This window comes from Salmo salar, chromosome 12, assembly GCF_965601325.2.
Source record: "Salmo salar chromosome 12, fSalSal1, whole genome shotgun sequence".
Lineage (NCBI taxonomy): Eukaryota > Metazoa > Chordata > Actinopteri > Salmoniformes > Salmonidae > Salmo > Salmo salar.
Genome location: NC_138302.1, coordinates 40,058,713 through 40,076,378, shown reverse-complemented (window position 1 = coordinate 40,076,378; position 17,666 = coordinate 40,058,713). Strand labels below are relative to the sequence as shown.

Here is a 17,666-nt window from a genome sequence, read left to right as displayed (position 1 = left end):
CATACCCATAACATGATGCAGCCACCACCATGTTTGAAAATATGAAGTGGTACTCTATCTCCTTTCTCTAATATCTCTGGCAACGGCATCATGCAATGCACCCTGGACAGAAGAGGCAGACAAATCGGAAAAATGTGCTAGTCCCTCTGTTAAATTACTAATTAATTGAGGTAGGAATATCGCAAGAGAAGACATCCTCCCGAGTTATGACATGGGCCAGTATTGAAATCTGACATGTAGAATAGACGTTTTCACGATCTAAAAGTTGTTTTCCAGTGTAGTGAGAGCAACTTTATCACAGTACTCCGTCATATCGGACAGATTTCTGCCTGCTTAAACGCCAATAACTCAGCTACAAATGAAAACATGAAATGACCCAGTGAGCCAATAGAACATCACTCAGAGATGCACAAAAACAATATAACGTTGAAAATGGGTGAACCTTTCATTTTAAGTGTGTGAATTGGACCATTTTCCTGTCCTGCTAAGCATTCAAAATGCAACAAGTACATTATGAGTAAAAAGTATACTATTTTCTATAGGAATGTAGTGAAGTAAAAGTTGTCAAAAATATAAATAGTTAAGTAAAGTGGTTCTTTAAAATATTTTTACTTAGGTAGTTTACACCACTGCTGCTAACCTTAACTTAAGGCAATTTTTTAATTTCATAAATTTCTACGATAGCATAGACAATTTTGTCTTTGTGTCTGTGCTATCTAGTGGAAATCCTGTCTACTAGGCTAGCTAGATGTAAGAAAAACAATATAACATTGTTATATCATAACAATGGTGGTTGCCTCTGTATGGACCCCACTTTGTGCACGGGGGCATTGTCATGCTGAAACAGGAAAGGGCCTTCCCCAAATTGTTGCCACAAAGTTGGAAGCATAGAATCGTCTAGAATGTCATTGTATGCTTTAGTGTTAAGATTTCCCTTCACTGAAACTAAGGGGCTTAGCCCAAACCATGAAAACAGCCCCAGACTAATATTTCTCCTCCATCAAACTTTACAGTTGGCACTATGCATTGGGGCAGGTAGTGTTCTCCTGGCATCCGCTAAACCCTGATACATCTGTCGGACTGCCAGATGGTGAAGCGTGATTCATCAATCTAGAGAACACATTTCCACTGCTCCAGAGTCCAATGGAGGCAAGCTTTACACCATTCCAGCCGATGCTTGGCATTACGCATGGTGATCTTAGGCTTGTGTGCAGCTGCTCGGCCATGGAAACCCATTTCATGTAGCTCCCGACAAACAGTTATTTTGATGATGTTGCTTCTAGAGACAGTTTGGAACTCGGCTGTCACGTCCAAGCTTTTATTTTCTATGGTAGAGTAGGTCAGGGCGTGACAGGGGTTTTTGTCTAGTTTATTTATTTCTATGTTGGTTCTAGTTTATTTTTTCTATGTTGGGGGTTTTGTCTAGTTTATGTATTTCTATGTGGGGTTCTAGTTTCTGTATTTCTATGTTGTTTTTTTGGGATGATCTCCAATTAGAGGCCGCTGGTCATCGTTGTCTGTAATTGGGGATCATATATAAGTTGTTGTTTTTCCCACTAGGTTTTGTGGGAGATTGTTTTGAGTTAGTGTATGTTGCACCTCTTCGTCACGGTTTGTTGTTTTGTTTATTTAGTTGATTTATATGTCTTGCATAGTTTCACTGTTATAATAAAATGTGGAATGATATACACACTGCGCTTTGGTCCGATTATTATGACGAACGTGACATCGGCAGTGAGTGTTGCAACCGACGACAGACAATTTTTACGGGCTACGCACTTCAGCACTCAGCGGTCCCTTTCTTGTTGCTTCTAGACGTTTCCACTTCACAGCACTTACAGTTGACCGGGGCAGCTCTTGCAGGGTAGAAATTTGACATAACTAACTTGTTGGAAAGGTGGCATCCTATGACGGCGCCACATTGAAAGTCACTGAGTTCTTCAGGGCCATTCTACTGACAATGTTTTGTCAATGGAGATTGCATGACGGGGTATCCACATACTTTTGTATATACAGTGCATTCGGAAAGTATTCAGACCTCTTGACTTTTTCCAAATTTTGTAACATTACAGCCTTATTCAAAAATGGATCAAATAAAAATAAAATATTCATCAATCTACACACAATACCCCATGTTGACAATTGAAAAACAGGTTTTAACAAATTTAGAAAAACGGAAATATCACATTTAAGTATTCAGACCCTTTACTCAGTACTTTGTTGAAGCCCCTTTGGCAGCGATTGCAGCCTTGAGTCTTCCTTGGTATGACGCTACAAGCTTGGCACACTTGTATTTGAGGAGTTTCACCCATTCTTCTCTGCAGATCCCCTTACACTCTTCAGGTTGCATGGGGAACGTTCGCTGCACAGCTATTTTCAGGTCTCTCCAGAGATGTTCGATCAGGTTCATGTCCGGGCTCTGGCTGGGCCACTCAAGGACATTCAGAGACTTGTCCCGATGCCACTCCTGTGTCTTGGCTGTGTGCTTAGGGTCGTCCAGTTGGAAGGTGAACCTTCGCCCCCAATCTGAGGTCCTGAGAGCTCTGGAGCAGGTTTTCATTAAGGATCTCTCTGTACTTGGCTCAGTTCATCTTTACTCCTTTCTACCATAAAGGCTTGACTGGTGGAGTGCTGCAGAGATGGTTGAACTTCTGAAAGGTTCTCCCATCTCAACAGAGGAACTCTGGAGCTCTGTCTGAGTGACCATCGGGTTCTTGATCACCTCCCTGACCAAGGCCCTTCTCACCCCGATTGCTCAGTTTGGCCTGGTGGCCAGGTCTAGGAAAATTCTTGGTGGTTCCAAATTTCTTCCATTTAAGAATGATGGAGGCCACTGTGTTCTTGGGGACCTTCAATGCTGCATAAATGTTTTGGTACTCTTCCCCAGAGTACCAAAAGGCTGGAGATCACTCTGTCATGCTGATTGAGTTCGAATAACAGACTGGAAGCTTCAAAAGGAGGGTGGTGCTTGGAATCATTGTTCTTCCTCTGTCAATCATGGTTACCTGCAAGGAAACATGTGCCGTCATCATTGCTTTGCACAAAAAGGGCTTCACAGGCAAGGATATTGCTGCCAGTAAGATTGCACCTAAATCAACCATTTATCGGATCATCAAGAACTTTAAGGAGAGTGGTTCAATTGTTGTGAAGCAGGCTTCAGGGCGCCCAAGAAAGTCCAGCAAGTGCCAGGAAAGTCTCCTACAGTTGATTCAGCTGCGGGATCGGGGCACCACCTGTACAGAGCTTGCTCAGGAATGGCGGCAGGCATCCTCACTGTGCATCTGCACGCACAGTGAGGCAAAGACTTTTGGAGGATGGCCTGGTGTCAAGAAGGGCAGCAAAGAAGCCACTTCTCTCCAGGAAAAACATCAGGGACAGACTGATATTCTGCAAAAGATACAGGGATTGGACTGCTAAAGACTGGGGTAAAGTCATTTTCTCTGATGAATACCCTTTCCGATTGTTTGGGGCATCCGGAAAAAGCTTGTCCGGAGAAGACAAGGTGATTGCTACCATCAGTCCTGTGTCATGCCAACAGTAAAGCATCCTGAGACAATTCATGTGTGGGGTTGCTTCTCAGCCAAGGGAGTGGGCTCACTCACAATTTTGCCTAAAAACACAGCCATGAATAAAGAATGGTACCAACACATCCTCCAAGTGCAACTTCTCCCAACCATCCAGGAACAGTTTGGTGACAAACAATGCCTTTTCCAGCATGATGGAGCACCTTGCCATAAGGTAAACGTGATAACTAAGTGGCTTGGGGAACAAAACATCGATATTTTGGGTCCATGGCCAGGAAACTCCCCAGACCTTAATCCCATTGAGAACTTGTGGTCAATCCTCAAGAGGCGGGTGGACAAACAAAAACCCACAAATTCTGACAAACTCCAAGCATTGATTATGCAAGAATGGGCTGCCATCAGTCAGGATGTGGCCCAGAAGTTAATTGACAGCATGCCAGGGCGGAATGCAGAGGTCTTGAAAAAGAAGGGTCAACACTGCAAATATTGACTCTGCATCAAATTAATGTAATTGTCAATAAAAGCCTTTGACACTTATGAAATGCTTGTAATTATACTTCAGTATTCCATAGTAACATCTGACAAAAATATCTGAAGACACTAAAGCAGCAAACTTTGTGGAAATTAATATTTGTGTCATTCTCAAAACTTTTGGCCACGACTGTACTTATGTAAACAAGGAATTTCTGTTTTTCCTAAAATGTCTAAAAACCTGTTTTGACTTTGTCATTTTGGGGTATTGTGTGTAGATTGATGAGGGAAAAACTGTATTTAATCAATTTAAAAATAAGTCTGTAACGTAAGAAAATGTGGAAAAAGTAAAAAAGTGTCTGAATACTTTCCGAATGCACTGTATAATGTATCTTTTTTTCTCAATCCACTACATCCATCTTCAACATCTGAGGTTGAAGGTGGCCGAGCTACAGTGGTGTTTGTCAGACCATGAGACATCCCAAAAATGGATCTTCTCACAACAACGTCTGTAACGTCTGAACAGTTTGGCCTACCAACTAATATGACTAGGCCTACCACTCTATGGAAAGATGAGATGTTCTCACGAACATGATGCTGTTCTCAGTTTGCTCTACAACCCCACAGGTGTCACGGGACTCATCTGAAGGTTACCGGCATCGGTAAAAAGGCAGTTTTGTACCAAAAAAATAAATACAAATTGTCTCCTAGATATAAGACACTTCAAAACCTTATTCTTTATGATTTTGACTGTCTGTCTTGCCATTTATGAATGTGTTATTCAATGCTTTACTATGGGCTATAGTAGTAAAGGCCAAATTCAATATTTTATCAAATAGCTAAATGATCCATGGTATGACCATCTTCAAATACTTTTTAAGAAGAGAAATTGTAGGAATAGGCAGGGTTTATGACTTTGTGGCTGTGGTAACTAGTGACTGGTGTAGCCTAGCAGCCTACATCTGACAGATCACCCTATCAAGACGGTACAGTGTAGGCTAAAACTGGTTCTCCAATTGAAATCTCCAAAAACACTCGTAGGCAATGTCATCAAATTTTTTTTTTAACTAACCCATTGTTCTGTCTGTGATGTTATGGTGACGTCGGCTAGCTAAGCTCATGCGTAGAAACACTTCATCGGGTCTAAGGTCGTCTCATGCCGAACTGGGCTTGTGCAGGCCTTCAAATCAAAGGCACTCCTTCAATATAAAGTTGTTTTTGATGAAAATGAAAACCTGTCAATTTGTCACTTTTTATTGTATTTTATTTATTCAACCTTTATTTAACTAGGCAAGTAAGTTAAGAACAAATTGTTATTTACAATGACGGCCTACCCCGGCCAAACCCGGGTGACGCTGGGCCATTTGTGCGCCGCACTATAGGACTCCCAATCACGGCTGGATGTGACACAGCCTGGATTCACAAGGTTGGCGTAATAACATGTTCAAGTACTTAAAATATTGTCTTGAATCTAGGTTGTGCCTTTAGAGTTCAAGAAAATTAACAACTAATCATTGACTTCTCAAAGCCGAAACCGCGCTCTGGTCTGTTTGGTCTGTTTGGCAAGCGCTCCCGGAAGTCTTGCAATGTTGCGCCTCTGTGTTTAGAAACTCTGTGACCCTATCATCTACCAAGGACAGCGCTCGAGCACATCCGAAACATTACTCTATCTATCCGGTACCAAGGACAGAGCTCGAGCTTTGTTGGTGGCTGGTCGTAGTCGTTGTTTGGAGAGGCCAGTTCCATAATCGTAATGGTTTTGACGACACTAGAGAACTTCAAGCTCCAAAATCCATTGCTAAAATGGGAGATTGCCTACGAAGCGTCGTGGTAACCAAGCACCACCGCAGGCGTAAAGGCAACGAGAGCCCCTATTCTCAAAATAATTGCGTCGGGAACGCTCGTGAAGAGGATCCTGAATACGTCAGAGTCGTTTAGTCCAAGGATATCATCCTCCGAAAAAAACGATTCCGTGTGTTGTACCCTTCCTCATCTTAATTTGTGCTTTCTTTCTATATGGACCGGTTTCTAATTTCCATCAATTCCAGCTCACCTAGTGTTGAGCATCATTTGGGATGCGAATAAATGACGGAAACGCGCCGAGCGTATTGGAGCTGATACAATTATTCTGCTTTGCATGGGAATCGACGGTGTGTATATCGGCGTTGTAATCCGTTGATTTCAACTGGAATAAGCACAAGGCAAATACTTCACGGTCAAGAGGTTTGCCACGGCTTTATGATTGAAACCCGAACGAAATACCATTCTGTCAGATATGTATATTTTCGCTTGATATCGCACCCAACCGTTTAGGACAGTATAGCCCTTTGACATGCTTTAACGCTTGCGTTTTGTGAGCCAAAATTGAAGACTATTGAGCTGTAATAGCTGAATGAGATGACATAGGATTAGAGTAGTCGGGGTTAGTCGGGGTTATATCTTAAATGCCTTGAATTGCTAAAAAGCTATACAGTATAATGGCTATTTCATATCAATGTATGTCATACAGTTCACCGGTTCCACCACGGTTTTATGTAGAATATAAAATGCTAAATAGAAGGCAATTAGAAGAGGCAACATAATTTCATTGGTCGTGTTGATTCATGAGGCCATCTGAATGTAACAAGTATAATCTATGATACTGGAATGTAGAGAAAAGGGGATTGGGAACAGACAAGGGAGAAGGGATATCTCATTAGTGTGACACACTAGTGGCCATACTCTCTTGACCAGCCTCTAGGATTTTACTCTGTGTTCATGTTGCTGCATTTTTGGAATAGAGTTAATCTGAGATTGAGGTTGAATTGCAGTTTAGCCAAATACAGTTGTCTAATAGTGTGACAAAGCATGGCAGACAAGACTGCTCCACGTTGCCAACTGAGGTTGGAATGGATTCATGGATACAGGGGGCATCAGTGTCGCAACAATTTGTATTACACTGCTGGGAAGGAGATTGTATATTTCGTCGCTGGAGTTGGCGTGGTTTACAACACCAGAGAACACACTCAGAAGTTCTTTTTGGGACACAATGATGACATTATCAGGTAAGTTACCTCAAAGTTACTCTCCCTATACTGCAGTACTTCCCAACACTCTCCTCTGGGACCACCAGACATTTCACATATTGGTATTTGTTGTAGCCCTAAACTGGCACACCTGATTCAACTTGTCAAGGCCTTGATGATTAGTTGACTCATTTAATCAGATGTGCCAGTTCAGGGCTGCAATAAATATATGAAACCTCTGATAGTCCAGTCCCCAAGGAGAGGGTTTGGAAACCATGGTATACTGAACCACTCACAGGGAATATTACTCCTCGTTGAAGTTACGCCAGGGTCATGATAGGGTCACACTGACTGCGGTTTGCATTCCACAAGAAGTCCAGGCATTACAAACGGCATCCGGCAAGTAACTTTGCATTGCGTTGCTTTCTCCATGCTACATCACAAGCGTCTGATTCTTTTAACTTCTGCATTGCGTTTGTCATCCGTTGACCCTCCAGAAGTTAATGTTGACGCTACTTTGTGTCATTTTAACAACAGCACTAGTAGTGTATTTGGTCGAGCATATGAATGTATGAATGTACCACTGTTGTCTCACTCGGTAAACCAACGTCTTTAGGAAAACAGGAAATTCCCACTTGGACCAAGGTTCGACACTGGTTTTAATTTGCAGACAGAGCTACCTTATCATGAAGGTGAGATTCCAAATCACCTCTACTACATTTACCCCCCTTTGACCTCCTCCACGAGAGACCATCCCAAGTTAGGCACAAATGTAGCTGGTCGGATTCATACTGAGGCCATCTCACTCAAGAAACCAGCGTCTTAACCATTAGACCAACAGGGAATTCCCATCTGCCTGCGGGCAGGGCTATAGGTCTACTTCATCAAAAAAGAGAATTCCAAATCACCTCTGCTACAGTAGCCTCACAATGATGTTAGCTCTCATTCAATTACAGTAAGTTTTAATGCCAGACAGGCCATATCATCAGATCTAGCCCTAACCATAAACCTTACTCTAAGCCTTAGTCTAGCACAAACTGCAAACCCAGCAAGCTGTTGTGTGTCAGCAAAGTTGCAGTTGATAGTTTTCTGTTCGTTTTAGTGTAGATCATTGAAAAATAAAGTAAAACAAGCATTTCTTATTCATGTAGACCTTCCTTGTTTCAATTTGTTTTCTGCTATTTGGTGCCTAATGAATACGAGCCAGATGTTAGTTATCATTTCGTTTAAATGAGAAGATGCCAAGCACCCCAAAACCAAGCAAAGTGTCTGCAAATGCCTAGTGACCTCTTCATCAGCCTCTTCATCATGCATGTAAGGCCCTAATCCACAGACCTTTAGATTATGGTCATTCTGTGTGAAAATGAACCAGAAAATGACTGAAATGCAACATTTGAACCTCTGGATTTGCACTTGCATAGATGGGTGTTAACAGATTACTTTTGAACAGAGGAGTTTATTGACAGACTATTAGAAGCACTTAAAAGTATGTCCATCAACCAGTGGTTCCCCCATCATTGTAAAGACGGTACAGGCACATTTTTCCACTGACTTCAGAGAGACATTACTTGAAGGTTTATGGGAAGATCTCAATTGCATACTCCTCGCATCCTCACTCATCTCTCCTCGTCTCCTTCTCAAAACCCATTGGATGAGAAAGCCATCCTTCTCGTCCAATGTGTTTTGAGAAGGCGGCAAGGAGAGGGGATTCTCCCAGCCTTCATAGTTGACACAGCAGACTCAAGACCATTGCCATTGAACTTCCTATACTAGTTTGTGCGCCTTACCCATTATGTTACTGTTTATTATTGCTACTTGCAAGCATTGGTGTCTGGGAATGCTGAAATAGAAAATTGTCTTTCCGAGTTAATCAATTGACATCACCATGTGTGGGAAATTGAGCCTCATGATTGGACCAGCGAGGTATTAGTCATACAATCAGAAAACAACTTGTCCTGAGGATTGCCTGTTTTCGCTTCTTTAATTCATAGCTGTTGAATGGTTGCATTTCCAGACCTTGTGTCAGGTACACATTACTAACATACAGTTGCTTGTCTGTGAAGTATTTGCAGACTTCATAGTTGATTTTATTTATTTCAGCATTCATCTATTCATGCTCAATGGAATGCATGATTAAATGCGCTAACAAGGCCTATTGCTAGTTACTGCATGCAGTCATTTTTTTAACTTTACAATTCATATTGACATTGCCTATACCTGTAATATTATAATGAAGACCATTATAATAGCTATTTGTTCTACAACACTTCACATAAAGAGGTAGCCTTATATGCTTGTAAACGTTGGACAGCTGCCTCAAATTATGTTACATGTAGCCTACATGAAAATTGCTAAGCATTTCAATTGACGTGGATAAGAAGCGGATAAGCGTATGCCTTGACATATGCACCAGAATTAGCAGAATTTCCCCATACCAATGGACTATATGCTAATGTAGGGAGGGAATCACCGTAGGGGGAATCACCAACCATGAGCAGAAAGGGCTGCAGGATTTTCTGTGAACTTATGTGATGAACTGCAAACCAATTATATATTTTAAAAAAGCCTGGGTTCTGAGTTCAGTGTATGGTCACCGTAGTGCAGGATAGGTTTCCTTGTAAATATAACTATGAAATTAGGAAAACATACTGTATTCACTTTTCCCTCAGAGGTGAGTTTTATTGGCTTGTGGAGTTCAAGCTACATTCTGGGATTTTTTTCATCAGCAAAACGCCACCAGTCTGCTGTTAGATGGACTTTCATAAGGAGCATTGAAAAGATCATCTAAACTGGGAAACCAGTAGTAGGCATGGAACAATACTGAAGTATGGTTGACTTGACCACTTGACATGATAAAGAAGTGCAATGCAAGTTTTGACTGGGACAGCATCTAGGGATTAAGGATTCATGGGAAATTCATGAGATGATGGGCAAAGAATTGAAAATCATGTTTATCTTCATGTATTGCCCTATACAGGGAACACAGTCACTCACTGTCCGTTAGGATGACATGCAACCTTGGGGCTTGCTTTGAGGAGAATAATTGGAAGAAGCATGTGCCAGTCCGCACAAGGGCTGATGAGAGTCACTGCAATCCGCTAGTTCAGCTCTATCTGTGCGTGACAATGCCTGATGCAAGCAGACAGAGGAGAAAAAAAACTGCTGACAATGTGGATGTGGAGATTGCTGATGATGTCAACATTGAGAATTAAAGCACTGATTTTCCTTTTGGTTTGTAGTCACTGACAACATTATCTGCATTTCCAATTATGCCGGAGTAAATCCTAACAAATGGTTTGAGGATTACGTGCATGTGTGTCAGCCACCACATGGCCAGTTTACTCATATGCTCGTGGGCACAATGCTTGACCTATGTGACTCATCGATTGCCTCTGGAATCAACCCATCCTCTCCCTATTCTACAGCTGGACACCTGGCCTTGGTTAAAAGGAGTTAGAAGGGCCAACACTATGCACAACTGTCAAAAATAAGTAAATACAACAACACCAGATGCAAATGTGTCTCTTCCTAAGCTGAAAATGTATTTTTATCCAAATCTAAACACTACTTATGTCAAAGCACGGTAAAGCTTCAAATGACACCAAGACTTGCTACAAACTAAAAGTAATACTGAATAAATGAGGCCTTCAAGTCCAACATTGTACAATTACCTCAACTTTTTTAATTATATCTCAGTGATCCTTTTGTACACAATGGCAAATATAAATAATATCCTTCCCCCAAAGGACCTTTTTATGGAATAAATTCAAAACATCTTGGTCATTGTTTTTTCATTTTCACACAGAATGAGCCTATAATCATATTGTCAAGGTATTATATGGATATTATCTGGATTACAATTGGAAATAAAATGGTGGATACATTTTATGTGATGTTGACTGGGAAATTAAAACTGGAATCCTTAATGTTGAAACCGCCACGTCCATTAGCGATATTACAACAACAAAGAAGTTGCTGAAAACCACAAACCCTGTTTTTTTCCCTCAGACGTCATTGCACACGTGATAGAACGCTCCGCACCACCGCTTCGTCAACAAAATAAAAACTAGAACAACGGCAGTGCTCGGACAGTAGTGCTGTTTAACTTACTGCAGATTCCATCTTTAATGGCATAGGAAATACATGTTAACCAATGTTTATAAATATCAGTATGTTTCATATAAGTTGTACTGGAGCACCAAGTCTAGGACCAAAAGGTTCCTTAACAGCTTCTACCCCCAAGCCATAAGACTGCTGAACAATGAATCAAATGGCCACCTGGACTATTTACATAGACAGGTGGCCATAGATTTTCTTAACTCTATTTCTTAAACTGCATTGTTGGTTAAGGGCTTGTAAGTAAGCATTTCACGGTATGGTCTACACCTGCTGTATTCGGCGCATGTGACAAATAACATCTGATTTGATTTGATTTTTTGTAAAGTTTCTGCTTATAATGGTTATTTGTCTCCGGTCAACCCACACAGTCTTGCTATGCATCCTGACAAAGTTCAAGTGGCCACAGGACAAGTTGGGAAGGATCCTTACATCTGTGTTTGGGACACATACGCTTTGCAGACTGTGTCCATCCTGCGAGACGTGCACACACATGGGGTGGCGTGTCTGTCGTTTGATGTAGACGGACAGGTGAGGAACACCTTTGAGCTGGTCTCCTTGGATTTTAGCTTAGATTGAGTACTTGTGCTTCTTGGTGTAGGGTGAAGTTTCCTATCGACACTGGTCTTGGGTCAGTTTAGCATTTTCATCACTAATGAGTATAGGATTTGGGGAGGGGAAGCTGATCCTAGATCTGTACCTACAGGAAAATTCAAGGGTTTTGACAACACTTAACTTTACATTTTTATTAATACCATGTACAGTAGTTACTTTATAACCGAAATGGGATTACTTAGCATTACACAGTAACTGCTGATCAGTAAAATATTACACCGCTTTATTTGTCACAGCTGTAGTACACCTGTAATAACATGTGTACTCGCTATACCTATATGTAAATATGTAATAAGACCTGTCTACTCACTCATGGGTGCAGGAACTATAATGACACTGTAAGATGGCAAAGTAGCTTGTGCAAATGTTTGAAGAATGTTGCAGAATGGTTTTACAGTGTTGTATAAAATGCGTCCTTAGGACCGCCATTTTTCAGAATGGGTGTGACCCTAAACATAGAGAGTGGATAAACTTAAGCAGGTTTGATTTGATTTGCCACTAATTGGTTTTCTATTGTCCCCTTGTGTAGCGATTAGCCTCTGTTGGGCTGGATGCCAAAAACACAGTGTGTGTCTGGGACTGGAGAAAAGGCAGAGTCCTGGCTACAGCAACTGGACACTCAGACAGGGTATGGTATTATTTTTTTACACTGTCGATACTAAGGAGTTAATGGCATTTTTGTGTATGTCAGGGCTATGAAGCGGACAGAAAATGTAGCTCTGCAGTGTCGCTGGTGTGTTCCTTAATGTCACAGGTCATAATAACTGCTTTTGCTGCTATTTCAGATCTTTGATATTGCCTGGGATCCGTTCCAACTTCACAGGCTAGTAAGCTGTGGGGTGAAGCATATAAAGGTGAGGCCCGGGCTTAGCCCCATAATTACTGTAACTATGGTAATGCTTTATTTAACAAATTTAAGTTTGTACTTACCTGGTGTTTACAAGATTTTAACTATGAAACTATGGGGTAACAATAGATACTTTCTGGTACTTACCTCAAAGAATTCAACACAATTGATAACTATCTGGTACCAAATGGAAGATGGTGACGTTTGTGTCAAGTGTAATTACAATGCAATGAAGTAATTACTTAATAATTAACCTCCTGGTTAACAGCGGGCTAAAATACTGGGTAAAATAAAGCATTACCAGTGCTGATGTTTAACATAAAAATTGTCAGAGCCATCTAAAAAGTGAGCTCTCTCTTTGCTCAGTTCTGGACCTTGTGTGGGAATGCCTTGACACCCAAGCGGGGGATCTTTGGGAAGACCGGGGACCTGCAGACCATTCTGTGCCTGGCCACGGCAAAGGAAGAAGTGACATACTCTGGAGCACTGAATGGGGACATCTATGTCTGGAAGGGGCTGAACCTGGCTCGCACAGTCCAAGCAGCCCATGGAGTGAGTGGAATGCAGCCTCACTAACAAAATGAAGCTTTATGGTCAAATGAATTATCACACTGTATAGTATTGTTTTTTCCATCCACATGCACATGCCTTGTCGACCAGTAAACTCAAGCAAATTATATTTTGTTTAGCTTTAATGCCAATGCATATAATATTGTGAGGCGCACAGACAACCCATAGTATACATCCAGTTGGTCACATTGATGAAGTGACTAGGGGCCTATTCAGATAGAAAAGAATTGAAGCAGAGGTATTGCAGCTCAAATTTACTATAAATATTCCAGTAGCCACTTGCCATTGAGCATGTGAATTTAAAATGGAAACCCTCCGTCCTTGACTTTTGCTAAATATGTCTATTTAACAAACTGATGTTGCTAGAATTTCAATATCACAAGTTTTTGTTATAAGCAGTTTTAGGAGAACATGTCATTTCTTCCCCCCTGCCCTTCCTTCACCCGACAGTTAGCTGCCCATCTGATAATGGCCCATCCAAACTACACCTGAACTATATTGAAACTCATTTCACACATCTAATAGATGAAGCCTAAAGGCAATATTAAATTGGCAAGAGTCTGATGGGTGACAATATTATCAATTGTCTTGTGAATGAAGAGACTGATGAACAGCGCAGCATGTGTAATTAACATATAAGGGAACGGAGCTTACCAAAAAGCAACCTTTTCGAATTATCCTACAGACGTTCACGCAGGTCAGACGTTTTGATTCTGAAAGAGCAGATTCTAAGGTTTCTAACACACCTCCATCTGCCAAAATTGAGCAGATGGGCTCTATTTGAAAATATCAGTTTTTTTTGGTAGAAGAACCGCAATTCCATGGGTTCCAAACTACTATGCACAGAGTAGTCACATACTAAAATAAAAAATATGTTAATACATTTCATCTGTTTCAAAAACATTGCTCTGCTATTAAGATTTTTACTGTAGGAGCATTTAGCTTGAAGAGACAATTCTGACTGCTTGGAGGAGGGTGACTCGCGGGCGAGTGTTGCCCGCAACCTCCAGAGGTCGTAGTGTAAACCTCTCGAATCTATCGTAGTGTAAAAACGGTCTAGGGTCATGCAAATTATGTCTATCAGCTTAGTGGAGTTGCTGTGGAGAAGAGGAGGTCGAAGGGAAGTGTAGTTGAGTTAGTTCGGCAAACTACACTTGTGTGGTGAGGAATCATTTCAATACCCAGAGATGGCCAGTATTTCTGTTACATGTATTTCAAATATGTATTTCAAATATTTGAGTGTTTGTGTACAGTACCAGTCAAAAGTTTGGAAACACTTACTCATTCAAGGGTTTTTCTTTATTTTAACTTTTTTCTACATTGCAGAATAATAGTGAAGACATCAAAACTATTAAATAACACATATGGAATCATGTAGTAACCAAAAAAGTGTTAAACAAATCAAAAAATATTTTAGATTCTTAAAAGTACCCACCATTTTCCTTGATGACATCTTTGCACACTCTTGGCATTCTCTCAACCAGCTTCACCTGGAATGCTTTTCCAACAGTCTTGAAGGAGTTCCCACATGCTGAGCACTTGTTGGCTGCTTTTCCTTCACTCTGCAGTCTAACTCATCCAAAACCATCTCAATTGGGTTGAGGTCGGGTGATTGTGGAGGCCAGATCATCTGATGCAGCACTCCATCACTCTCTTTCTTGGTCAAATAGCCCTTACATAGCCTGGAGGTCCTGTTGAAAAACAAATGATAGTCCCAATAAGCACAAACCAGATGAGATGGCGTATTGCTGCAGAATGCTGTGGTAGCCATGCTGGTTAAGTGTGCCTTGAATTCTAAATACATCAAAGACAGTGTCACCAGCAAAGCACCATCACACCATAACACCTCCTCCTCTATGCTTCATGGTGGGAATCACACATGCGGAGATCATCCGTTCACCTACTCTGCGTCTCACAAAGACATGGTGGTTGGATCGAAAAATCTCAAATTTGGACTCATCAGACCAAAAAATATATTTCCACTGGTCTAATGTCCATTGCTTGTGTTTCTTGGCCCAAGCAAGTCTCTTCTTATTATTGGTGTCCTTTAGTGATGGTTTCTTTGCAGCAAATTGACCATGAAGCCTGATTCACGCAGTCTCCTCTGAACAGTTGATGTTGAGATGTGTCTGTTACTTGAGCTCTGTGAAGCATTTATTTGGGCTGCAATTTCTGAGGCTGGTAACTAATGAACTTATCCTCTGCAGCAAAGGTAACTCTGGGTCTTCCTTTCCTGTGATGGTCCTCATGAGAGCCAGTTTTATCATAGCGCTTGATGATTTTGGTGAATGCACATTTTCCGTATTGACTGACCTTCATGTCTCAAAGTAAGGATGGACTGTTGTTTCTCTTTGCTTATTTGAGCTGTTCTTGCCATAATATGGGCTTGGTATTTTACCAAGTAGGGCTATCTTCTGTATACCAACCCTACCTTGTCACAACACAACTGATTGGCTCAAATACATTAAGAAAGAAACAAATTCCACAAATTAACTTTTAACAAGGCACACCTGTTAATTGAAATGCATTCCAGGTGACTACCTTCTGAAGGTGGTTGGGAGAATGCCAAGAGTGTGCAAAGCTGTCATCAAGGCAAAGGGTGGCTACTTTGAAGAATCTCAAATATATAGTATATTCTGATTTGTTTAACACTTTCTTGGTTACTACATGATTCCATATGTGTATTTCAGAAAATAGTAAAAATAAAGAAAAACCCTTGAATGAGTAGCTGTGTCCAAACCTTTGACTGGTACTGTAAATATTTTGTTTTTGAAAGGCCTGAAAGAAATCACTATGTAATGTATTTTCAACACACTCAAAATAGTTTTTTGTATAATTTTGTGGCCCCATATCAACCCAAATGTTCTAGATTGGTATCCGAGGCTCTTATGGCACCATCATGTGAGAGGTGTTGGTTGGTGATTATCTTGAATGCAAGTTGAAGCACAAGGATGCACTTCCAGCATGAGGATAATGCAGTGAATTTGGTCCGAAAGGGGGAAGTGAACCCGACTTTCAAAGTAAACACTATGTTATTGCCACAATATCTTTACACAAATTTGGAGTAATAGCGGGGCACAAAGCTCTGAAGATAGTGTGTTAACCAAGTTGTGAACATAGCGTGTTAACCAGGTTGTTTCATAGCTCATTTAAGGAGGCTACTTGCAAATGTATTTTCTGTATTTTAAAGTAAAAATTACATGAATTTGAATGAAATAATGTTTTGACACTAGTATTTTTATACATTGGTCTTTAGGGCATTTTGTACACTGAACAAAAATATAAATGCAACAAGTGAAGTGTTGGTCCCATGTTTCATGAGCTGAAATAAAAGATCCCAGAAATGTTCCATATGCACAAAAAGCTTATTTATCTAAAATTTGGTGCACAAATTTGGTTACATCCCTGTTAGTGAGCAGCGCGCCTTTACAAAAATAATCCATCCACTTGACAGGTGTGGCAAATTAATAAGATGATTAAACAGCATGATCATTACACAGGTGCACCTTGTGCTGGTGACAGTAAAAGGCCACTCTAAAATGTGCAGTGTTGTCACACAACACAATGCCACAATTGGCATGCTGACTATGGGAATGTCCACCAGAGCTTTTGCCAGAGAATTAAATGTTCATTTCTCTACCATAAGCCACTTCCAACCTCATTTTAGAGAATTTGCTGTTTGCTGATGTCAACGTTGTGAACAGTGCCCCATGGTGGGGTTATGGTATGGACTGGCATAAGCTACGGACAACGAACACAATTGCATTTTATTGATGGTAATTTCAATGCACAGAGAGGGCATAATGAATTTAATTTCAATTGACTGATTTCCCTACATGAACAGCAACTCAGTAAAGTCTTTGAAATTGTTGCATGTTGCGTTCATATTTTGGTTCAGTGTATTTTGTAACAAGATACATTTTGATGTATCTTTGCCTATCAGTTGGTTTCATTTGCACTTTGTTAGATTTCTGACTTGGTGGCATTTTAGATCTTGTTTTTTCTGTAACTTCTCCACAGGCAGGGATTTTCAGCATGCACGCCTGTGAGGAAGGGTTCGCTACAGGCGGGCGGGACGGCTGTGTGAGACTGTGGGACGTGGACTTCAAACCCATCACTAAGATCGACCTCCGCGAGACTGAGCAAGGATACAAAAGTAGGTTGTCGGGTCCAAGAGCCCCCCCCCCCCCTCCGAACCTACCCCACATACACAACCTATCCCACATTTTCAAAGTAAACGAGTGTGTATAATGAATTCAAGATACAAAAACAAACATGTCTGGACTGCACAAGTAATCACCCTGATATGGCACACCTAAATGTATAGTACTTGTCTTTCTAAAGAAAATATGTACTTTTTACTCCCATACATTTTGTGACACCAAAAGGGTACTCGTTACATGTTCAGGCAGGACAGAATTATGGTCCAGTTCACGCACCTATCGATATAACGCCTTGTCATCTCTACTGTCTCTGATCTGGCGGACTAACTAAACACAAAGACCATTTTCAGGTCTT

General features: G+C 41.0%; 1 protein-coding gene across 2 annotated transcripts in view; it reads left to right on the top strand.

Moving 5' to 3' along the window:
- Nucleotides 1-5,678: 5,678 nt before the first annotated feature.
- The window catches only part of eml6 (EMAP like 6), a 73,062-nt gene continuing 61,074 nt past the window's right edge, over nucleotides 5,679-17,666 (top strand). For both annotated transcript variants that reach the window (XM_045691320.2, XM_045691319.2), the window contains exons 1-6: nucleotides 5,679-7,039; nucleotides 11,488-11,647; nucleotides 12,261-12,359; nucleotides 12,517-12,585; nucleotides 12,945-13,130; nucleotides 17,169-17,304. In XM_045691320.2, the coding sequence (XP_045547276.1) occupies nucleotides 6,843-7,039; nucleotides 11,488-11,647; nucleotides 12,261-12,359; nucleotides 12,517-12,585; nucleotides 12,945-13,130; nucleotides 17,169-17,304 (847 nt within the window). In that variant the 5' untranslated portion in view covers nucleotides 5,679-6,842. The remainder of the gene's footprint in view (nucleotides 7,040-11,487; nucleotides 11,648-12,260; nucleotides 12,360-12,516; nucleotides 12,586-12,944; nucleotides 13,131-17,168; nucleotides 17,305-17,666) is intronic.